The sequence below is a fragment of the Takifugu rubripes genome, chromosome 14, assembly GCF_901000725.2.
Source record: "Takifugu rubripes chromosome 14, fTakRub1.2, whole genome shotgun sequence".
Classification (NCBI taxonomy): domain Eukaryota; kingdom Metazoa; phylum Chordata; class Actinopteri; order Tetraodontiformes; family Tetraodontidae; genus Takifugu; species Takifugu rubripes.
Genome location: NC_042298.1, coordinates 5,761,481 through 5,785,884, shown reverse-complemented (window position 1 = coordinate 5,785,884; position 24,404 = coordinate 5,761,481). Strand labels below are relative to the sequence as shown.

At 41.5% G+C, this 24,404-nt stretch overlaps 5 protein-coding genes across 10 annotated transcripts in view; all 5 read left to right on the top strand.

Moving 5' to 3' along the window:
• The window catches only part of LOC105417355 (protocadherin alpha-3-like), a 43,951-nt gene that overhangs the window by 3,216 nt on the left and 16,331 nt on the right, over positions 1 to 24,404 (top strand). The window lies entirely within an intron of this gene.
• LOC105417356 (protocadherin beta-15-like) lies at positions 285 to 2,879 on the top strand. Its single transcript, XM_011610622.2, has one exon. It carries the CDS (start codon positions 424 to 426, stop codon positions 2,797 to 2,799), a length of 2,376 nt encoding a protein of 791 aa, XP_011608924.2. The 5' UTR covers positions 285 to 423; the 3' UTR covers positions 2,800 to 2,879.
• LOC101074087 (protocadherin alpha-C2-like) overlaps positions 3,591 to 24,404 on the top strand; it is a 107,209-nt gene continuing 86,395 nt past the window's right edge. The window contains exon 1 of one of the 6 annotated variants that reach the window (XM_029847043.1): positions 3,591 to 6,209. In XM_029847043.1, the coding sequence (XP_029702903.1) occupies positions 3,849 to 6,209 (2,361 nt within the window). In that variant the 5' untranslated portion in view covers positions 3,591 to 3,848. Of the gene's footprint in view, positions 6,210 to 10,266; positions 12,798 to 16,452; positions 19,081 to 24,404 lie in introns of those variants that run through there. The other 5 variants (XM_029847038.1, XM_029847041.1, XM_029847035.1 and 2 more) reach the window with 5 other exon arrangements.
• LOC101074133 (protocadherin alpha-3-like) lies at positions 13,166 to 16,178 on the top strand. Its single transcript, XM_011610554.2, has one exon. The coding sequence runs from the start codon at positions 13,580 to 13,582 to the stop codon at positions 15,968 to 15,970; it is 2,391 nt and encodes a 796-aa protein (XP_011608856.2). The 5' UTR covers positions 13,166 to 13,579; the 3' UTR covers positions 15,971 to 16,178.
• Positions 19,103 to 22,355, top strand: LOC115252312 (protocadherin alpha-3-like). Its single transcript, XM_029847048.1, has one exon. The coding sequence runs from the start codon at positions 19,841 to 19,843 to the stop codon at positions 22,223 to 22,225; it is 2,385 nt and encodes a 794-aa protein (XP_029702908.1). The 5' UTR covers positions 19,103 to 19,840; the 3' UTR covers positions 22,226 to 22,355.

Sequence of the window (24,404 nt, the reverse complement as noted above, 5' to 3'; positions counted from 1 at the left end):
TCGTCTGGTCAGTCAACAATTCTTTTTTTACTTCTCACTATCTTGTACTGCAGTGTCTACAATTCTAAAAACAGGGGTAAATAATTAATAATACACGTAGAACTGTCCGTTATAGCCTGACAACATTGAAATGACGGGTTGTTTTTACGAGTATGATAACGGGCATCTTTTTAATTAATTGTGTTCTTGGCAACTGTGAACCACGTGGTTTCTCCCCCCTCTTGGTGTCAGTGTTACATCAAAAGTGCCATAAACGGGAACCAGACCCTCCTCACTGAAGGCTTTGTTCGGTAGCTCACAGCTGAGGATGCACTCGATTTCATTCTGAGCCTCGGTGAGTCCGGGTCCTCTATTTCCTATATGCGATATTGAAAAGGTCGGAATTACACAATCCGATTGTTGCTGACACAGGCTCCTGTGTGGATGCGTTTGGGAATCACGATGGGAAATAAAACACGTCGCTTTGGATCCCGTTCCTGCTTTTTCCTTTTTCATTTTTCCGTCCTGCTGATTTTCGGGAAGGCTGTGGCTGAACTGCGGTATTCAATTCCAGAGGAGACGAGAGAAGGAACCGCTGTTGGAAATGTCGCTAAAGATCTTGGAATGGATAGAACATCGCTGGCTGATCGGGGATTGCGCGTTGTTTCTGGATCTAAGGAGGCTTTTTTCGACGTGGACGCGGACACTGGTGCGTTAAAGGTCCGTAAGAAAATCGACAGAGAGGAGACGTGTCCGGGCAGAAGTGCGTGTTTGATTGAGCTTAAGATTCTTGTTGAAAACCCTCTGGAAATACATTATGTTGTTGTAGAAATCACCGATGTTAATGATCACTCACCTAGTTTTCCTGAAACTGAACAACGGTTTGAAATGGCAGAACACACATCCCCGGGAACTCGATTTCAACTGCGTGTTGCCCGCGATCCGGACTCCGGAGTGAATTCCATCCGTACATATATACTATCAGCAAATGATCATTTTGACATCGAGACGAGTCAAACCGATGAAGATAAAATCCCACTTTTGTTGCTAAAGAAACAATTAGATAGAGAGGAAAAACAGAAACACTCGTTAGTTGTGACAGCGGTTGATGGAGGTAAACCTCAAAGATCTGGAACATTAAATGTTTCCATTATTGTTCTTGATATTAATGATAATCGACCCCAATTTACTAAGGATACATATCAAGTTGAAATATATGAAAATGTTCCTGTTGGCACAACTGTAACTAAAGTGAGTGCGATAGATCCAGATGAAGGAGCTAATGGAGAAATAGAGTACAGTCTGAGCGAGGCCATACATCAAAAAATCTACAATTTGTTCGAATTAGATAGTTTGACTGGACAGATTAAACTGAAGGGAATGTTGGATTATGAAGAATCAGAAACATATAAATTAGATGTTGAGGCGTCGGACAAAGGGACACCTCCATTTAGGAGTCGTTGCAGAGTTACTGTAAAGGTAAAAGATGTTAATGACAATCCTCCAGAAATAGAAGTGACATCACTGTCAAACACTGTCCCTGAAGATTCAAAGCCTGGAACTGTTATTTCTCTGATCAGTGTGAGTGATAAAGACTCTGGCGTCAACGGAAAAATTATTTCCCGCATCACTTCAGACGTACCTTTTGAGCTGAAACCTTCCTATAAGGAGAACACTTACTCTATCGTCACAAAGGCATTTTTGGATCGGGAAATGACGTCACACTATGACATAATAATACAGGCTGTTGACTGTGGTGAGCCGCCTTTGTCTACTGTTAGAAGTATTCAGGTTCAGGTATCGGATATAAATGACAACAGTCCCAGATTTATCCAGAATCCTTTACAGTTTTATCTGGTGGAAAATAATGTTGCTGGAGCTTCAATATTTTCTGTTAGTGCAACAGACAATGACGTGAGTGAGAACGCTGTGATCAGTTATAGTATCGCAAGGTTAAACGATGTGACGTCATTCTTGAACGTAAACTCAGAGAACGGACAAATTTCAGCTCTCAAAAGTTTTGACTTTGAAACTCTAAAAACATTCCAGTTCCAAGTTGTTGCCTCAGATTCTGGAAGTCCGTCACTGAGCAGCAACGTGACAGTGAAGGTGTTCATTCTGGATCAGAACGACAACGCTCCAGTCATCCTGTATCCAGTCAGCTCCAACGGTTCTGCTGAAGGTGTGGAGGAGATTCCCCGCAATGTGAACGCAGGACACTTGGTGACTAAAGTCAGAGCCTATGATGCTGATATAGGATATAACGGCTGGTTGTTGTTCTCACTGCAGCAAGTTAGTGACCACAGTCTCTTTGGTTTGGACCGCTACACAGGACAGATCAGAACACTGCGCTCATTCACAGAGACAGACGAGGCTGAGCATAAACTGGTCATACTGGTCAAAGACAATGGCAACGTTTCCCTGTCAGCAACAGCTACTGTGATGGTCAAACTGGTGGAGCCCAAAGAGGCTTTTGCTGCTTCTGACCTTCAAAGTTCTGCAAAGGACGATGAGGACAGTCACGTGACTTTTTATCTGATCATCACTTTGGGCTCCGTGTCAGTTCTCTTCATCATCAGCATCATCGTCCTGATTGCAATGCAGTGCTCCAAATCTCCAGACTACACTTCTAAATATCTGCCAGAGACTAATTATGATGGAACACTGTGCCACAGCATCCAGTACAGATCAGGAGACAAACGCTACATGTTAGTTGGACCCAGGATGAGTATAGGATCTACTATAGTACCAGGCAGCCACGCTAATACCCTGGTGCTCCCTGACAGGAGGAGAAACAATGAGGAGGTAAGAGATTTGTAGTTAAATGTTTTGCTGATTGCTCAGATGTGTACCATGTTGATGAATGTTATTCATGATGGAATAAGAGAGGAGATTGTTGGGTCTGAATTTTACCCAGTTCTCAAACTAGAAAATTGACCTTCAGTCCCTCTTTGTGCTGCTTACCTACAGATTTATCTTACAGGAAAAACATATAAAAAAGAAAAATTAAATTTAAAAATATCAGTATAAATTTTATGATTCTCATATAACTATTGAAAGCAGTATTATCAATTCCTAGTTTCTTACGCCTCCATACATGTTTTTTTTATATCATGTTTGGCAAATGCTGGTAAATATTTTTAAGTCAAACCCTTTTGAATCATAACACTCAGTACCTTAACCAAGGTAGTTTTCTGTGTTAACTAGAGTGTTTTTCTTCTCTTTTGAAGATGTTTTGCCTTCCATCCAGAAGGCTTCTTAGGTACTTTATGTACAGGTCTTAACAATGATTGCAGTTATGCTTTTTCTTATTGAAGAGTTTCTTTTATTTGTTAGTTCTCACGCTGTTTTCTCTTCATGACAAATGAATATAGATTTTTTAAAAGGGTAAACTGAGATCCATTTGCTTTCCATGGTGCTGAAATTCTTGGAATCCAGTCAGAGAAAATCTCTCTCTGGTCAGTCAATATTTCGTTTTTCTTCTCACTATCTTGTACTGCAGTGTCTACAATTCTAAAAACAGAGGTAAATAATTAATAATACACGTAGAACTGTCCGTTATAGCCTGACAACATTGAAATGACGTTTTTTTACGAGTATAATAACGGACATCTTTTTAATATAATTGTGTTCTTGGCAACTGTGAACCACGTGGTTTCTCCCCCTCTTGGTGTCACTGTTACATCAAAAGTGCCATAAACGAGAACCAGACCCTCCTCACTGAAGGCTTTGTTCGGTAGCTCACAGCTGAGGATGCACTTGATTTCATTCTGAGCCTCGGTGAGTCCGGGTCCTCTATTTTCTCGATGCGATATTGAAAAGGTCGGAATTACACAATCAGATTGTTGCTGACACAGGCTCGTGTGTGGATGCGTTTGGGAATCACGATGGGAAATAAAACACGTCGCTTTGGAGCCCGTTCCTGCTTTTTCCTTTTTCCTTTTTCCGTCCTGCTGATTTTCGGGAAGGCTGTGGCTGAACTGCGGTATTCAATTCCAGAGGAGACGAGAGAAGGAACCGCTGTTGGAAATGTTGCTAAAGATCTTGGAATGGATAGAACATCGCTGGCTGATCGGGGATTGCGCGTTGTTTCTGGATCTAAGGAGGCTTTTTTCGACGTGGACGCGGACACTGGTGCGTTAAAGGTCCGTAAGAAAATCGACAGAGAGGAGACGTGTCCGGGCAGAAGTGCGTGTTTGATTGAGCTTAAGATTCTTGTTGAAAACCCTCTGGAAATACATTATGTTGTTGTAGAAATCACCGATGTTAATGATCACTCACCTAGTTTTCCTGAAACTGAACAAAGGTTTGAAATGGCAGAACACACATCCCCGGGAACTCGATTTGAATTACATGCAGCCCGCGATCCGGATACTGGCTTGAATTCCATCCGTACATATATACTATCAGCAAATGATCATTTTGGAATAGAAATGAGCCAAAGTGATGAGGAGAAAACACCGTTTTTAGTGCTGAAGCAATCATTAGACAGAGAGAAAAGTAATAAACACTCGTTAGTTGTGACAGCAGTTGATGGAGGTAAACCTCAAAGATCTGGAACATTAAATGTTTCCATAATTGTTCTTGATAATAATGATAATATACCTCGATTTGACAAAGATACATATCAAATTGAAATCTCTGAAAATGTTCCTGTTGGAAGAACTGTAACTAAAGTGAGTGCAATAGATCAAGATGAAGGAGCTAATGGAGAAATAGAGTACAGTCTCAGCAAAACATTAGTACGTAACGTTTATGACATATTTGAACTGAATCCTTTAAATGGGGAAATTCGCTTGAAAGGAATGTTGGATTTTGAAGAATCAGAAACATATAAATTAGATATTGAGGCATCGGACAAAGGGACACCTCCATTTAGGAGTCGTTGCAGAGTTATTGTAAAGGTCAAAGATGTTAATGACAATCCTCCAGAAATAGAAGTGACATCTCTGTCAAACACTGTCCCTGAAGATTCAAAGCCTGGAACTGTTATTTCTCTGATCAGTGTGAGTGATAAAGACTCTGGCGTCAACGGAAAAATTATTTCCCGCATCACTTCAGACGTACCTTTTGAGCTGAAACCTTCCTATAAGGAGAACACTTACTCTATCGTCACAAAGGCATTTTTGGATCGGGAAATGACGTCACACTATGAAATAATAATACAGGCTGTTGACTGTGGTGAGCCGCCTTTGTCTACTGTTAGAAGTATTCAGGTTCAGGTATCGGATATAAATGACAACAGTCCCAGATTTATCCAGAATCCTTTACAGTTTTATCTGGTGGAAAATAATGTTGCTGGAGCTTCAATATTTTCTGTTAGTGCAACAGACAATGACGTGAGTGAGAACGCTGTGATCAGTTATAGTATCGCAAGGTTAAACGATGTGACGTCATTCTTGAACGTAAACTCAGAGAACGGACAAATTTCAGCTCTCAAAAGTTTTGACTTTGAAACTCTAAAAACGTTCCAGTTCCAAGTTGTTGCCTCAGATTCTGGAAGTCCGTCACTGAGCAGCAACGTGACAGTGAACGTGTTCATTCTGGATCAGAACGACAACGCTCCAGTCATCCTGTATCCAGTCAGCTCCAACGGTTCTGCTGAAGGTGTGGAGGAGATTCCCCGCAATGTGAACGCAGGACACTTGGTGACTAAAGTCAGAGCCTATGATGCTGATATAGGATATAACGGCTGGTTGTTGTTCTCACTGCAGCAAGTTAGTGACCACAGTCTCTTTGGTTTGGACCGCTACACAGGACAGATCAGAACACTGCGCTCATTCACAGAGACAGACGAGGCTGAGCATAAACTGGTCATACTGGTCAAAGACAATGGCAACGTTTCCCTGTCAGCAACAGCTACTGTGATGGTCAAACTGGTGGAGCCCAAAGAGGCTTTTGCTGCTTCTGACCTTCAAAGTTCTGCAAAGGACGATGAGGACAGTCACGTGACTTTTTATCTGATCATCACTTTGGGCTCCGTGTCAGTTCTCTTCATCATCAGCATCATCGTCCTGATTGCAATGCAGTGCTCCAAATCTCCAGACTACACTTCTAAATATCTGCCAGAGACTAATTATGATGGAACACTGTGCCACAGCATCCAGTACAGATCAGGAGACAAACGCTACATGTTAGTTGGACCCAGGATGAGTATAGGATCTACTATAGTACCAGGCAGCCACGCTAATACCCTGGTGCTCCCTGACAGGAGGAGAAACAATGAGGAGGTAAGAATTTAAAATTAATTTAAAAAAAGCTCATTGTATGTCACGGAGTTTGGGATACTATAAGAATTGCCCCAATATGCAATTCTTTCATGAAGGAATAATAAATTTATACATGTGTTTGAATAGGGCGAGAATTATAATAGAAAAAACACACACACTGTGGTAAGACTCACTTTCCAAGTATCTTTCAAAATGTTACTTTTCGTCAAATTTTTGCTATGTCCGTTTCTTTATTAGAATCTATTTCGCTCAGTAATATGCGGTTTGATCGTGTCCTATAGATAGCTTGATATCTGTTTTGTTTTCAATCACTGATTCTAAATGATTATGTGATATGTTTGTGAAATCTTCTGCGGCAAATTGGTCGCAACATTAATTTGAAATTACAAGTAGCTGACTTGGATCAGCAATCTTTTTCAGCAAACGTTCATGTTATATGTTTAGTAGCATTAACTGTTGCATTTCAGTAAAACTATTTTTTGGTGTCAATGCAAAGAAATCAGTTTCCAACCCTACCCACAGTGACTGAAAATGAATTATTATTATTATTATTATTATTATTATTATTATTATTATTATTATTATTATTATTATTATTATTATTATTATTATTATTATTATTACCCATTTCCGGCCGTTCACAAAATTCTCCTCTGGGTGTCACTGTAATATCGAGTCTCCATCGTCCCCCCACCAGAAAAAGCTTTTGTTTCCAACCTCACAGATCAGAAACTCGACTGATCCCGAAGGCAGACGGTTGTGACCGGATGTTTTGTGCATACACACATTTTAACTGCTGATAAACACCTTGGTGTGTTTAACGCAGTTGGATAAATATGGGGAGCAAAAACCGATTTCGATCAAGTGACCGGTGGATGATTTTTCACGTCCTTTTTCTGCTGCTGTGTGGGAAGCGAGCTTGGGCTGATTTGCGTTATTCGGTTCCGGAGGAGATGAAAGAAGGCACCGTTGTTGGCAACGTTGCAAAGGATCTTGGTCTCGAAAAATCCTCTCTGGCTGACCGGCGTTTCCGTGTTGTATCAGGATCTAAAGACGGTTTCTTTGAAGTAAATCCGGACAATGGTGCTTTACAGATTCGCAGGAAGATCGACAGGGAGGAGACATGTCAGGGAAGTGGCGCATGCCTGATGGAGCTGAAAATTGTTGTAGAAAATCCACTGGAGATGCATCATATTGTTGTCGAAATCACCGATGTCAATGATCACTCGCCCAGTTTTTCCGAAAAGGAGCAGCGATTTCAGATAGCAGAGCAGACCTCTCCGGGGACGCGGTTTCAATTGCAGGCGGCCCGGGATCCAGATTCTGGGGTGAACGCAATCCGCACTTATACACTATCATCAAATGATCACTTTGATTTAGAAATAAGCCAAGGTGAGGAGGACAAAACACCATTTTTAGTGCTGAAGAAATCTTTAGACCGAGAGAAAAGTAAACAACACTCGCTACTTGTTACAGCGGTTGATGGAGGCAAACCTCCGAGATCAGGAACGCTGAACATTTCCGTCATTGTTCTTGATATTAATGATAATCGTCCCGTGTTTATTAAGGATACGTATCAAATTGAAATCAATGAGAATGTCCCTGCTGGTACTACAATAACAACAGTGAAAGCGATAGATCCAGACGAAGGGTCTAATGGAGAGATAAAGTACAGTCTAAGTAAAGCCCTCATGCGTAAGATCTATGATATATTTGAATTGGATGGTGTCAGTGGACGTATCATTCTGAAGGGAGTCTTGGATTTTGAGGAAACTAGTATTTATAAACTTGATATTGAGGCGTCAGACAAAGGGACACCTCCTTTAACTGGAGGGTGCAGAGTTATTGTAAAGATTAAAGATGTTAATGACAATCCTCCAGAAATAGAAGTGACATCACTGTCAAACACTGTCCCTGAAGATTCAAAGCCTGGAACTGTTATTTCTCTGATCAGTGTGAGTGATAAAGACTCTGGTGTCAATGGAAAAATTATTTTACGCATCAACACGGGTGTTCCATTTGCATTAAAACCTTCCTATAAGGAGAACATATATTCAATTGTAACTACAGAGTTTTTAGACAGAGAGATGATTTCTGATTATGAAATAATTATACACGCTATTGACTGTGGAGAACCCCCCTTATCTACGACACAAACCTTAAACATTCATATATCAGATGTAAACGATAATTGCCCACATTTTATACAAAATCCATTTCGTTTTTATTTATCAGAGAACAACATTGCTGGAAAGCCGATATTCTCTGTCACTGCCACTGACAAGGATGCCAATGAAAATGCAGCAATTTCTTTTAATATTGTGAGAGGTGGGAGCGAACATGAGATAGCGTCCTTTATAAATATCAATTCAGAGAACGGACAAATTTCAGCTCTAAAAAGTTTTGACTTTGAGACACTAAAAACGTTCCAGTTCCAAGTTGTTGCCTCAGATTCTGGAAGTCCGTCACTGAGCAGCAACGTGACAGTGAAGGTGTTCATTCTGGATCAGAACGACAACGCTCCAGTCATCCTGTATCCAGTCAGCTCCAACGGTTCTGCTGAAGGTGTGGAGGAGATTCCCCGCAATGTGAACGCAGGACACTTGGTGACTAAAGTCAGAGCCTATGATGCTGATATAGGATATAACGGCTGGTTGTTGTTCTCACTGCAGCAAGTTAGTGACCACAGTCTCTTTGGTTTGGACCGCTACACAGGACAGATCAGAACACTGCGCTCATTCACAGAGACAGACGAGGCTGAGCATAAACTGGTCATACTGGTCAAAGACAATGGCAACGTTTCCCTGTCAGCAACAGCTACTGTGATGGTCAAACTGGTGGAGCCCAAAGAGGCTTTTGCTGCTTCTGACCTTCAAAGTTCTGCAAAGGACGACGAGGACAGTCACGTGACTTTTTATCTGATCATCACTTTGGGCTCCGTTTCAGTTCTCTTCATCATCAGCATCATCGTCCTGATTGCAATGCAGTGCTCCAAATCTCCAGACTACACTTCTAAATATCTGCCAGAGACTAATTATGATGGAACACTGTGCCACAGCATCCAGTACAGATCAGGAGACAAACGCTACATGTTAGTTGGACCCAGGATGAGTATAGGATCTACTATAGTACCAGGCAGCCACGCTAATACGCTGGTGCTCCCTGACAGGAGGAGAAACAACGAGGAGGTAAGAACATGAGGATAATACATTTATTTTTATTCTTGTTTTTTACAGACAGTTATCCAAAGTTATTGCCTGCTTTTTATGTTAAGTCCCCACTTTCCACGAATCAAAACGTTATGATGTGGTCACCGTTCCAGGAAGCACATTAATCGTTTGATTGACACAAAATTATTATTTGTCTCCTTACATTTCCTTTCATGTTTTGTCCTATTTTGTGCTGAATGTAAGCTGCTCTATATTTGATTGACAATCAAGATTTTCCTATTCGAGCAAGATAAGTCACTTTGGTTTAAGACTTGGAAATAATAACACGATGGAGTGTTATGTTGTGTACCACATGGTAAATGGTTAAATACCTTGCTGTGCTGTGGGCAATGAACAGAATAAGTGTGAAAAAAAGTCTGCCATTAATTACATTTCAAGTAGCGAGCCATGACACAGCAGGTCCAACTCTGATTCTTAACAGGCAAAGTCAAATAAGAGACAGAAAATCATCTCAGTGCACTATCAAGATTTCAGACACACATACACAGATAAGAAAACCAGACCATGGAAAATGTCTTTAAAAATTGAGAATAAAATTTCAAATACAGATTGTCTAAAATCAACTGAAGTGACTGACATCTGAACATTATTGGAGTCGTGGATTTTTGCTCCCAGTGACTCCAAAACCTTTCAGAAATTGAAATTTCCCTTTCGTCGTGGTTAAATGTTACTATGGATATTCCACCTTCGGTTTTGATGAAACAGCATTATACTTTAACTGGCTATCCTTCTATATTGTCTGTATTTAACAATTTCAACGCTTGGCGTCAGTGCAGCTCAGGAGTTTTGCAGATGTGTTCGCGAACGTCACAAGCCTTCCCTGTCCGAGCCCTTTATTTCGTTTGGAACTGCACCCCGGGCAGCATTCTTCAGCAACGAATGCGATTCGCTGGGGTTTTTTGACAACCGTTCTTGGTCGCAATTAAGGATGTTGACGGATTAAACCTCGTTTTATTTGTCGACGATATTTTTTATGGATTTATCTCGCGTTCTAGTCATGGAACAAAGAAGACGCGGAGCGCCGAAGCTGTGGCGGTGCTGGGTTGCCTTCACGGCCGTTCTGGATATTCTGATGATCGGAGCCTCTGCACAGATCAGATATTCTATATCAGAGGAGGTGCAAGATAAAACGATCGTTGGAAATATAGCCAAGGATTTGGGACTGGACCAGAGTTCACTCAAAGAAAGGAGCTATCGAATTGTGACAGGCGCGACTGAGCCGCTGTTCCAGGTGAATCCGAATGATGGCATATTGTACGTGAATAAAAGAATAGACAGGGAGGAGGTTTGCGACCGCATTAGCCCGTGTCTGATCAATCTGAAAACCGTGCTTGAAAATCCGCTGGAGATTCACTACGTGGCTGTAGAAATCCTCGATATTAATGACCATTCGCCTGTGTTTCCAGAGAAAGAGAAAAAACTCGAGATTTCCGAGTCCGCTTTACCTGGCGCTCGATTTCAACTGCAGGCAGGGCGCGACCCGGATGTGGGACAGCTGTCTGTTCAGCAGTATAAACTCAGTCACAACGAATATTTCCGATTAGACGTGAGAGACAGAGGGGAGGACCGCAAGGTGCCGTTCCTAGTTTTGCAGAAGCAGCTGGACAGGGAAACAGCTTCTAGCCACAAACTGCAATTAACAGCCCTGGATGGAGGCAAGCCGGCGAAATCAGGTGCTATAGACATAATTATAGACGTGCTTGATGTCAATGACAATTCACCTGTATTCGCCAAAGAATTATATTCTTCAACAATCAAAGAAAACGTTCCCATTGGCACTGTTGTGATCCAAATCAATGCAACAGATTTGGACGAGGGTGCAAATGGGGAAATAATATATATGTTTGGAAAAGAAATGGATTCAAAATTAATGAACGTTTTTGACATTGACACAAATACTGGTGAAATCAGAGTAATTGGTAAGATAGATTTTGAGGAGAGTAGGAGTTTTGAACTTGACATTCAGGCATCTGATAAAGCTCAGGCCCCTCTAACCACAGACAAAAGTGTCATGATATCTGTCATTGACATCAATGATAATGCACCTGAAATAGAAGTAACATCGTTTTCCAGCTCTATCAAAGAGGACTCAAAGTTGGGGACAACAGTGGCCCTCATTAGTGTCAGTGACTTGGACTCAGGAATAAATGGCAAGGTAATTTGTTCGCTAAAAGAAGATTCTCCATTTAATTTATCTCCGTCTTTACAGAACAACATGTATGCTGTCGTAACCAGATCACAACTAGACAGGGAAATTGTTTCCAAGTATGATCTGACAATTGTTGCGAAAGACACAGGTGAGCCGACGTTCTTGACTGAGAAAACAATAAGTCTTATAGTGTCAGATGTAAATGATAATAGTCCAAAGTTTTTATCAAGCTCCTATGGCTTTTACGTCACTGAAAATAACAGCCCAGGTGCTTCAGTCTTCTCGGTAAAAGCTTCTGATTGTGATGAAAACAATAATGCCATGATCACATATCACATAAGAAGAGAAAGAACGTTAGACGCCAATTTTGCCTCATTTTTAAATATCAATTCTGAGACTGGAGATATTTTTGCACTGAAAAGTTTTGACTTTGAGACACTGAAAACGTTCCAGTTCCAAGTTGTTGCCTCAGATTCTGGAAGTCCGTCACTGAGCAGCAACGTGACAGTGAACGTGTTCATTCTGGATCAGAACGACAACGCTCCAGTCATCCTGTATCCAGTCAGCTCCAACGGTTCTGCTGAAGGTGTGGAGGAGATTCCCCGCAATGTGAACGCAGGACACTTGGTGACTAAAGTCAGAGCCTATGATGCTGATATAGGATATAACGGCTGGTTGTTGTTCTCACTGCAGCAAGTTAGTGACCACAGTCTCTTTGGTTTGGACCGCTACACAGGACAGATCAGAACACTGCGCTCATTCACAGAGACAGACGAGGCTGAGCATAAACTGGTCATACTGGTCAAAGACAATGGCAACGTTTCCCTGTCAGCAACAGCTACTGTGATGGTCAAACTGGTGGAGCCCAAAGAGGCTTTTGCTGCTTCTGACCTTCAAAGTTCTGCAAAGGACGATGAGGACAGTCACGTGACTTTTTATCTGATCATCACTTTGGGCTCCGTGTCAGTTCTCTTCATCATCAGCATCATCGTCCTGATTGCAATGCAGTGCTCCAAATCTCCAGACTACACTTCTAAATATCTGCCAGAGACTAATTATGATGGGACACTGTGCCACAGCATCCAGTACAGATCAGGAGACAAACGCTACATGTTAGTTGGACCCAGGATGAGTATAGGATCTACTATAGTACCAGGCAGCCACGCTAACACACTGGTGCTCCCTGACAGGAGGAGAAACAATGAGGAGGTAAGATCTATATTTCAAAGATTGTCACATCACTACTTTAATACTAAACATTACATGACATATTACATATTAACGACCTGAAGGGCAAAAGTTTAAAAGTGTTGGAAGACTGAGCAGTCCAAATTTTATATAAAAAGAGCCTCAAAAACACTCCACATCAATTATACGTCCAAACTTCACTCAAACTGTATGATGGCCATTGAAGTCATGATAATTAAGAACTTATATTGAAAAGGAGACAGCACAGAAGAAAATCTTTCTGACACATGGTGGTGCTGAAAGGAGTGTTAAACTAGAATTGTACAATTTAGTTAATAGTGTCTGTTCATTTAATTTAATCACCTTTTCCAGGATATATTAAAAACTATCACCCTGGTAGTGGTCGCTGTTCGTAGTGCTGAATGTCTGAACTATTTTCAGTGCCTGTTCAGACAATTTTAACTTTATTTTTCATTGAACGACTTGAATAATATTATCATGGCTACATTTTCTGTACAATGTGTTGTTGCATCAGATATTCTGTAGTGAGACTCTTCATCACATGGTGTCAGTATAATGTTGGAACTGAATATTATGTGAGTTTGTCGTCACTGTGCTATGGTCCCACCTCCTGAGGGTCTTTTTACTCCCACCTTCGCTCAGTGGTTTCTGTCCTCGTTGTTGCCTTTGTCGATCCCTCTAAAAGCGAACTGAGTGAATATTTTCACACGAGGACTCTCTGGATTGTAGCTGCGCAAGAAACGTTTCGATTTTGATGGATTACTGATTACATCGCGTGTATCATGGAACAAAAACGGAGAAAGCCGTGGATGGCGCGGGGATATTCGCTCGGCTGTCTTATTGTGGTTGTCTTGTTGAGCGCGGCTTCGGCGCAAATCAGGTATTCCATCTCTGAGGAAGTCAACGAAGGAACAGCGGTGGGGAATGTGGCAAAAGACCTGGGACTAGATAAGATCACCTTGAAGGAGAGAAAATGTCGCATTGTTTCCAGTAGTGCGGACGTCCTATTCCAAGTGAACCAGAATGACGGTGTTCTGTATGTGAGCCGGAAGATCGACAGAGAAGAGGTGTGCGCGCAGAGCAGCTCTTGTTTAGTCAATCTGAAAACGGTGCTGGAAAATCCGCTGGAAATACATTACGTTGAAGTCGAAGTGCTGGACATCAATGACCATTCTCCCATCTTTCCAGAGGATAATAAAATATTAGAGATATCAGAAAACGTTCTACCCGGTGCGCGATTTCAGCTGAAAGGCGCACAAGACGCAGACAGCGGTCGTTTCTCTGTTCAGCACTATAAACTCAGTCAGAACGATCACTTCCGTTTGGAGGTTAAAGACAGAGAAAAAGATGGTAAAATCCCGATATTAGTGGTCCAAAAATCCTTGGACAGGGAAACTGCAGGAAGTCATTCATTAGTGTTGACGGCTTTGGATGGAGGTAAACCTCCGAAATCCGGTGAGATGAATATTCTAATAAATGTGTTGGACATTAATGATAATGCCCCTGTTTTCTCTAAGGATGCTTATTCTGTGATGCTTCATGAAAATACTCTAATAGGCACAACAGTCATACAAGTGAATGCAACTGATGTAGATGATGGTCCAAACGGAGAAGTTGTTTATTCATTTAGCAACTCTATGAATCAGAACGTTCTAGATGTGTTTGATATAAATGAAATAACAGGTGAAATTACAGTTAAGGGTCCAATAGATTATGAGGAGAATGAAAGATATGAAATTGAAGTGGAGGCTTCAGATAAAGCTAGTGCTCCACTTACATCAGAGAAAAGTGTTTTGATAAAAGTTGTTGATGTTAATGATAATGTACCTGAGATTGAAATTACATCTTTTTCAAGTTTCATCCCTGAAGATTCCCGACCTGGAACTACTGTTGCTCATATTAGTGTGAATGATTTAGATTCAGGAATAAATGGAAAGGTTATTTGCACCATAAGTAATGATTCTCCTTTTGCATTAACACCTTCAATAAAGGACAAAATGTTCTCTTTAGTCACCAAATCAGCTCTGGACAGAGAGCAAACAGATAAATATGATGTAACAATAGTTGCCAAAGATGCAGGTCAACCATCGTTATCATCTGAGAAGACAATCACTGTTGTGGTGTCAGACGTAAATGACAACAGGCCAGAGTTTTCACTGAGTCCTTACACTTTCTATATCAGTGAAGCCAATCAACCAGGTACATCAGTGTTTTCTGTTAAAGCCTTTGATCGTGATGACAACGACAACGCTCATGTTTCCTATCATATTCTCCGAGATGGAAGTCCAGAAAACAAACTGACCTCATTTTTGAGTATCAACTCTGAGACTGGAGATATTTTAGCCCTGAAAAGTTTTGACTTTGAAGCCCAGAAAACGTTCCAGTTCCAAGTTGTTGCCTCAGATTCTGGAAGTCCGTCACTGAGCAGCAACGTGACAGTGAAGGTGTTCATTCTGGATCAGAACGACAACGCTCCAGTCATCCTGTATCCAGTCAGCTCCAACGGTTCTGCTGAAGGTGTGGAGGAGATTCCCCGCAATGTGAACGCAGGACACTTGGTGACTAAAGTCAGAGCCTATGATGCTGATATAGGATATAACGGCTGGTTGTTGTTCTCCCTGCAGCAAGTTAGTGACCACAGTCTCTTTGGTTTGGACCGCTACACAGGACAGATCAGAACACTGCGCTCACTCACAGAGACAGACGAGGCTGAGCATAAACTGGTCATACTGGTCAAAGACAATGGCAACGTTTCCCTGTCAGCAACAGCTACTGTGATGGTCAAACTGGTGGAGCCCAAAGAGGCTTTTGCTGCTTCTGACCTTCAAAGTTCTGCAAAGGACGATGAGGACAGTCACGTGACCTTTTATCTGATGATCACTTTGGGCTCCGTGTCAGTTCTCTTCATCATCAGCATCATCGTCCTGATTGCAATGCAGTGCTCCAAATCTCCAGACTACACTTCTAAATATCTGCCAGAGACTAATTATGATGGGACACTGTGCCACAGCATCCAGTACAGATCAGGAGACAAACGCTACATGTTAGTTGGACCCAGGATGAGTATAGGATCTACTATAGTACCAGGCAGCCACGCTAATACACTGGTGCTCCCTGACAGGAGGAGAAACAATGAGGAGGTAAGATCTATATTTCAAAGATTGTCACATTAATACTTTAATACTAAACTTTACATGACATATTACATAGTTGAAAGCTGAAATGTGAAAGTATTCAGGTGTTGGAAGACTGAACAGTCTAAATTTTATATTAAAGGAGCCTCAAAAACACTCTACAGCAAATATATGTCCAAACTTCATTTAAACTGTAAATGAAGGACATTCAGTTGGTGATAATTAAGAACTTATATTAAAAAGGAGACAGCACAGAAAAAAAATCTTTCTGACACATGGTGGCGCTGAAAGGAGTGTTAAACTAGAATTGTACAATTTATTTAATAGTGTCTGTTCATTTAATTCCATCACGTTTTCCAGGATATATTAAAAACTATCACCCTGGTAGTGGTCGCTGTTCGTAGTGCTGAATGTCTGAACTATTTTCAGTGCTTGTTAAGACAATTTTAACTTTATTTTTCATTGAACGACTTGAATAATATTATCATGGCTACATTTTCTGTACAATGTGTTGTTGCATCAGATATTCTGTAGTGAGACTCTTCATCACATGGTGTCAGTATAATGTTGGAACTGAATATTATGTGAGTTTGTCGTCACTGTGCTATGGTCCCACCTCCTGAGGGTCTTTTTACTCCCACCTTCGCTCAGTGGTTTCTGTCCTCATTGTTGCCTTTGTCGATCCCTCTAAAAGCGAATTGAGTGAATATTTTCACACGAGGACCCTCTGGATTGTAGCTGCGCAAGAAACGTTTCATTTTTGATGGATTACTGATTACATCGCGTGTATCATGGAACAAAAACGGAGAAAGCCGTGGATGGCGCAGGGATATTCGATCGGCTGTCTTATTGTGGTTGTCTTGTTGAGCGCGGCTTCGGCGCAAATCAGGTATTCCATCTCTGAGGAAGTCAACGAAGGAACAGCGGTGGGGAATGTGGCAAAAGACCTGGGACTAGATAAGATCACCTTGAAGGAGAGAAAATGTCGCATTGTTTCCAGTAGCGCGGACGTCCTATTCCAAGTGAACCAGAATGACGGTGTTCTGTATGTGAGCCGGAAGATCGACAGAGAAGAGGTGTGCGCGCAGAGCAGCTCTTGTTTAGTGAATCTGAAAACGGTGCTGGAAAATCCGCTGGAAATACATTACGTTGAAGTCGAAGTGCTGGACATCAATGACCATTCTCCCATCTTTCCAGAGGATAATAAAATATTAGAGATATCAGAAAACGTTCTACCCGGTGCGCGATTTCAGCTGAAAGGCGCACAAGACGCAGACAGCGGTCGTTTCTCTGTTCAGCACTATAAACTCAGTCAGAACGATCACTTCCGTTTGGAGGTTAAAGACAGAGGAAAAGATGGTAAAACCCCGATATTAGTGGTCCAAAAATCCTTGGACAGGGAAACTGCAGGAAGTCATTCATTAGTGTTGACGGCTTTGGATGGAGGTAAACCTCCAAAATCCGGTGAGATGAATATTCTAATAAATGTGTTGGACATTAATGATAATGCCCCTGTTTTCTCTAAGGATGTTTATTCTGTGATGCTGCATGAAAATACTCTAATAGGCACAACAGTCATACAAGTGAATGCAACTGATGCAGATGATGGTCCAAACGGAGAAGTTGTTTATTCATTTAGCAACTCTATGAACCAGAACGTTCTAGATTTGTTTGATATAAATGAAATAACAGGTGAGATTACAGTTAAGGGTCCGATAGATTATGAGGAGAATGAAAGATATGAAATTGAAGTGGAGGCTTCAGATAAAGGTTTTGTTCCTTTAAAAACAGAGAAGACCGTGATCATAGACATAACTGATGTTAACGATAATGCACCAGAAATTGAGGTGACATCTTTTTCAAGTTTCATTCCTGAAGATTCCCGACCTGGAACTACTGTTGCTCATATTAGTGTGAATGATTTAGATTCAGGAATAAATGGAAAGGTCATTTGCACCATAAGTAATGATTCTCCTTTTGCATTAACACCTTCATTAAAGGACAAAATGTTCTCTTTAGTCACCAAATCAGCTCTGGACAAAGAGCAAACAGATAAATATGATCTAACAATCACTGCCAAAGATGCAGGTCAACCATCGTTATCATCTGAGAAGACAATCACTGTTGTGGTGTCAGACGTAAATGACAACAGGCCAGAGTTTTCACTGAGTCCTTACACTTTCTATATCAGTGAAGCCAATCAACCAGGTACATCAGTGTTTTCTGTTAAAGCCTTTGATCGTGATGACAACGACAACGCTCATGTTTCCTATCATATTCTCCGAGATGGAAGTCCAGAAAACAAACTGACCTCATTTTTGAGTATCAACTCTGAGACTGGAGATATTTTAGCCCTGAAAAGTTTTGACTTTGAAGCCCAGAAAACGTTCCAGTTCCAAGTTGTTGCCTCAGATTCTGGAAGTCCGTCACTGAGCAGCAACGTGACAGTGAAGGTGTTCATTCTGGATCAGAACGACAACGCTCCAGTCATCCTGTATCCAGTCAGCTCCAACGGTTCTGCTGAAGGTGTGGAGGAGATTCCCCGCAATGTGAACGCAGGACACTTGGTGACTAAAGTCAGAGCCTATGATGCTGATATAGGATATAACGGCTGGTTGTTGTTCTCACTGCAGCAAGTTAGTGACCACAGTCTCTTTGGTTTGGACCGCTACACAGGACAGATCAGAACACTGCGCTCATTCACAGAGACAGACGAGGCTGAGCATAAACTGGTCATACTGGTCAAAGACAATGGCAACGTTTCCCTGTCAGCAACAGCTACTGTGATGGTCAAACTGGTGGAGCCCAAAGAGGCTTTTGCTGCTTCTGACCTTCAGAGTTCTGCAAAGGATGATGAGGACAGTCACGTGACTTTTTATCTGATCATCACTTTGGGCTCCGTGTCAGTTCTCTTCATCATCAGCATCATCGTCCTGATTGCAATGCAGTGCTCCAAATCTCCAGACTACACTTCTAAATATCTGCCAGAGACTAATTATGATGGAACACTGTGCCACAGCATCCAGTACAGATCAGGAGACAAACGCTACATGTTAGTTGGACCCAGGATGAGTATAGGATCTACTATAGTACCAGGCAGCCACGCTAACACGCTGGTGCTCCCTGACAGGAGGAGAAACAATGAGGAGGTAAGATCTATATTTCAAAGATTGTCACATCAATACTTTACTTTACTTTATCTGAAGTGCAAAAGTTTAAAAGTGTTGGAAGACTGAGCAGTCCAAATTGTATATAAAAAGATCCTCAAAAACACTCCACAGCAAATATACGTCCAAACTTCACTCAAACTGGATATGAAGGACATTGAGGTGGTGATAATTAAGAATTTAGATTGAAAAGGAGACAGCACAGAAAAAAAATCTTTCAGACACATGGTGGCGCTGAAAGGAGTGTTAAACTAGAATTGTACAATTTATTTAATAGTGTCTGTTCATTTAATTCCATCACGTTTTCCAGGATATATTAAAAACTATCACCTTGGTAGTGGTCGCTGTTCGTAGTGCTGAATGTCTGAACTATTTTCAGTGCTTGTTAAGACAAATTTAACTTTATTTTTTCATTGCACTATTTGATTAATAATATAATGGCTACATTTTCTGTACAATGTGTTGTTGCATCAGATATTCTGTAGTGAGACTCTTCATCACATGGTGTCAGTATAATGTTGGAACTGAATATTATGTGAGTTTGTCGTCACTGTGCTATGGTCCCACCTCCTGAGGGTCTTTTTACTCCCACCTTCGCTCAGTGGTTTCTGTCCTCATTGTTGCCTTTGTCGATCCCTCTAAAAGCGAATTGAGTGAATATTTTCCCACGAGGACCCTCTGGATTGTGGCTGCGCAAGAAACGTTTCATTTTTGATGGATTACTGATTACATCGTGTGGATCATGGAACAAAAACGGAGAAAGCCGTGGATGGCGCGGGGATATTCGATCGGCTGTCTTATTGTGGTTGTCTTGTTGAGCGCGGCTTCGGCGCAAATCAGGTATTCTATCTCTGAGGAAGTCAACGAAGGAACAGCGGTGGGGAATGTGGCAAAAGACCTGGGACTAGATAAGATCACCTTGAAGGAGAGAAAATGTCGCATTGTTTCCAGTAGTGCAGACGTCCTGTTCCAAGTGAACCAGAATGACGGTGTTCTGTATGTGAGCCGGAAGATCGACAGAGAAGAGGTGTGCGCGCAGAGCAGCTCTTGTTTAGTCAATCTGAAAACGGTGCTGGAAAATCCGCTGGAAATACATTACGTTGAAGTCGAAGTGCTGGACATCAATGACCATTCTCCCATCTTTCCAGAGGATAATAAAATTTTGGAGGTATCAGAGAACGCATTGCTTGGTGCGCGATTTCAGCTGAAAGGCGCACAAGACGCAGACAGCGGTCGTTTCTCTGTTCAGCACTATAAACTCAGTCAGAACGATCACTTCCGTTTGGAGGTTAAAGACAGAGGAAAAGATGGTAAAATCCCGATATTAGTGGTCCAAAAATCCTTGGACAGGGAAACTGCAGGAAGTCATTCATTAGTGTTGACGGCTTTGGATGGAGGTAAACCTCCGAAATCCGGTGAGATGAATATTCTAATAAATGTGTTGGACAATAATGATAATGCCCCTGTTTTCTCTAAGGATGTTTATTCTGTGATGCTCCATGAAAATTCTCCAATAGGCACAACAGTCATACAAGTGAATGCAACTGATGCAGATGATGGTCCAAACGGAGAAGTTGTTTATTCATTTAGCAACTCTATGAATCAGAACGTTCTAGATTTGTTTGATATAAATGAAATAACAGGTGAGATTACAGTTAAGGGTCCGATAGATTATGAGGAGAATGAAAGATATGAAATTGAAGTGGAGGCTTCAGATAAAGCTAGTGCTCCACTTACATCAGAGAAAAGCGTTTTGATAAAAATTGTCGATGTTAATGATAATGTACCTGAGATTGAAATTACATCTTTTTCAAGTTTCATTCCTGAAGATTCCCGACCTGGAACTACTGTTGCTCATATTAGTGTGAATGATTTAGATTCAGGAATAAATGGAAAGGTTATTTGCACCATAAGTGATGATTCTCCTTTTGCATTAACACCTTCATTAAAGGACAAAATGTTCTCTTTAGTCACCAAATCAGCTCTGGATAGAGAGCAAAGAGATAAATATGATCTAACAATAACTGCCAAAGATGCAGGTCAACCATCGTTATCATCTGAGAAGACAATCACTGTTGTGGTGTCAGATGTAAATGACAACAGGCCAGAGTTTTCACTGAGTCCTTATACTTTCTATATCAGTGAAGCCAATCAACCAGGTACATCAGTGTTTTCTGTTAAAGCCTTTGATCGTGATGACAACGACAACGCTCATGTTTCCTATCATATTCTCCGAGATGGAAGTCCAGAAAACAAACTGACCTCATTTTTGAGTATCAACTCTGAGACTGGAGATATTTTAGCCCTGAAAAGTTTTGACTTTGAAGCCCAGAAAACGTTCCAGTTCCAAGTTGTTGCCTCAGATTCTGGAAGTCCGTCACTGAGCAGCAACGTGACAGTGAACGTGTTCATTCTGGATCAGAACGACAACGCTCCAGTCATCCTGTATCCAGTCAGCTCCAACGGTTCTGCTGAAGGTGTGGAGGAGATTCCCCGCAATGTGAACGCAGGACACTTGGTGACTAAAGTCAGAGCCTATGATGCTGATATAGGATATAACGGCTGGTTGTTGTTCTCACTGCAGCAAGTTAGTGACCACAGTCTCTTTGGTTTGGACCGCTACACAGGACAGATCAGAACACTGCGCTCATTCACAGAGACAGACGAGGCTGAGCATAAACTGGTCATACTGGTCAAAGACAATGGCAACGTTTCCCTGTCAGCAACAGCTACTGTGATGGTCAAACTGGTGGAGCCCAAAGAGGCTTTTGCTGCTTCTGACCTTCAAAGTTCTGCAAAGGATGATGAGGACAGTCACGTGACTTTTTATCTGATCATCACTTTGGGCTCCGTGTCAGTTCTCTTCATCGTCAGCATCATCGTCCTGATTGCAATGCAGTGCTCCAAATCTCCAGACTACACTTCTAAATATCTGCCAGAGACTAATTATGATGGGACACTGTGCCACAGCATCCAGTACAGATCAGGAGACAAACGCTACATGTTAGTTGGACCCAGGATGAGTATAGGATCTACTATAGTACCAGGCAGCCACGCTAATACGCTGGTGCTCCCTGACAGGAGGAGAAACAATGAGGAGGTAAGAGTCATACATTCAGCATCCTAATTCCAAAATATGTGCTCTCCTTGTATCTTGCTTCTTTATTTCTTCATTAAATTTTGTTTATACAATATAATACCATGTAATTAATATTGATGGTGCAAAGGCTCTACATAGTTAATCTCCAGTGTACCAACATCAAGTGATGAGACCACAAATTTTGTGTCATCAGTTGACTCTCCATTTCTATGGTGTGGTTTTTTCTTGGATTATGACATTGATGCAAAACCTTCAGTTAAATTGAATTGTTTATTTTATCTTAATTACGATTCAAAAATTAGTTGCAGTGTTTTCATTTTTTTCCCCTTCTGGATGGAATGTCCACCTGTTCAATCAAGCCAGGATTCTAATCTAGCAGATGAGGATATGTTTCATTTATGATTCATGGGGATAACCTTGGTGAGGTGGCAAATTCAGAACTATTCATTTGAACAGGTTTGCACTTAATTCCACTGAAATTCTATTAAGCTGATGAGGAGCACGCAATGTATTTTATTTAGCTGACATTACATTTTTGACATTGTCCTGTGAAAATACCAACTGCATTCCTCTTTCAGTGAGACTTGGTGCTTTTCTGCAGTATGATTACTGATCGCTTGGTGTCAGTATAATAGAAAACAAAGCCATTCATTTTTCTTTCCGCCTCAATATTTCGGTCAACCCTCATCATCGGTCCTCAACCCACCGTCACTGCAGTCTTTCCTGACGCTGGCTCGCTGTTCAATCATCTTCTCTGTCTTCCTCATGGCTGTCCTTTAAAAAAAGGATGATCGTCTCTCCAGGCATAAACGGTGGAGTGCGCTTGTATATCGGGTCGTCTTTGTAGAGAAATATTGTTTATACCGGGTTCAATTATGGAACAAAGGAGATGCCAGAGACGGGGAGGACGCGGGTATGTCGTCTGCTGCATCGTTGTGCTTTTATGGAGCGTGTCCTCTGCACAAATAAGGTACTCTGTTTCTGAGGAAGTCGACGAGGGGACTGTGATTGGAAACGTGGCGAAAGATCTGGGATTCGATAAAAGCGCCCTGAAAGACAGAAAGTATCGCATTGTGTCTAATAACGCGGATTCTCTTTTCCACGTCAGCCAAGAGGACGGCGTCCTGTATGCGAGCAGGAAGATTGACAGAGAGGCGGTGTGCGCGCATAGCAGCACTTGTTTAATCAGCCTGAAAACTGTCCTGGAAAATCCACTGGAGATACACTATGTAGAGGTGGACGTTCAAGACATAAACGACCATTCTCCCACTTTTCCCGAGAAGGAGAAAACGCTGGAGATTTTCGAGTCTGTGCTGGCTGGAGTGCGTATCCCTCTTCAACCTGCGCGGGATCCAGACGGGGGTGTTTTCTCTGTCCAGCAGTACAAACTCAGCCCAAATGACCATTTCCGTTTGGAGGTTAAGGATAAGGGAGAAGATGGTAAAATACCGATCCTAGTTGTTCAGAAAGGATTAGACAGGGAATCAAGGGGGAGCTATTCTTTGTTGTTGACTGCATTGGATGGAGGTAAGCCTCCGAAATCTGGCCAGTTAAATATTATAGTGAATATTTTAGACATTAACGACAATCCACCTGTTTTCACACAAGAATTGTACTCAGCAATGCTTGATGAAAATGCACCACTCGGCACAACAGTAATGCAGGTTAATGCAACAGATCTGGACGATGGTCTGAATGGAGAAGTTGTTTATTCTTTCAGTAATATTGTAAACCATAAGTTGCTAAATCTCTTTGATATCGATGCAATGACAGGTGAAATAACTGTTAAAGGTTTAATAGACTATGAGGAGAAGGACAGGTATGAAATAGAAATTCAAGCGTCAGATAAAGGATTTGCTCCTTTAGTTATGCAAAAAAGCATAATTGTAAAAATAATTGATGTTAATGATAATGCACCTGAGATAGAGGTTACATCATTTTCAAGTTCCATCCCTGAAGATTCTAGACCAGGAACTACTATTGCTCACATAGGTGTCAGAGACTTTGATTCTGGACTAAATGGAAAAGTAATTTGTTCCGTAGGTGAAGGCGTCCCATTTTCATTATCACCAACTTTAAAGGACAATGTTTATTCCTTAGTGACAAAGTCAGCGCTGGACAGAGAGCAAACAGATAAATATGATGTAACAATAGTTGCCAAAGATGCAGGTCAACCATCGTTATCATCTGAGAAGACAATCACTGT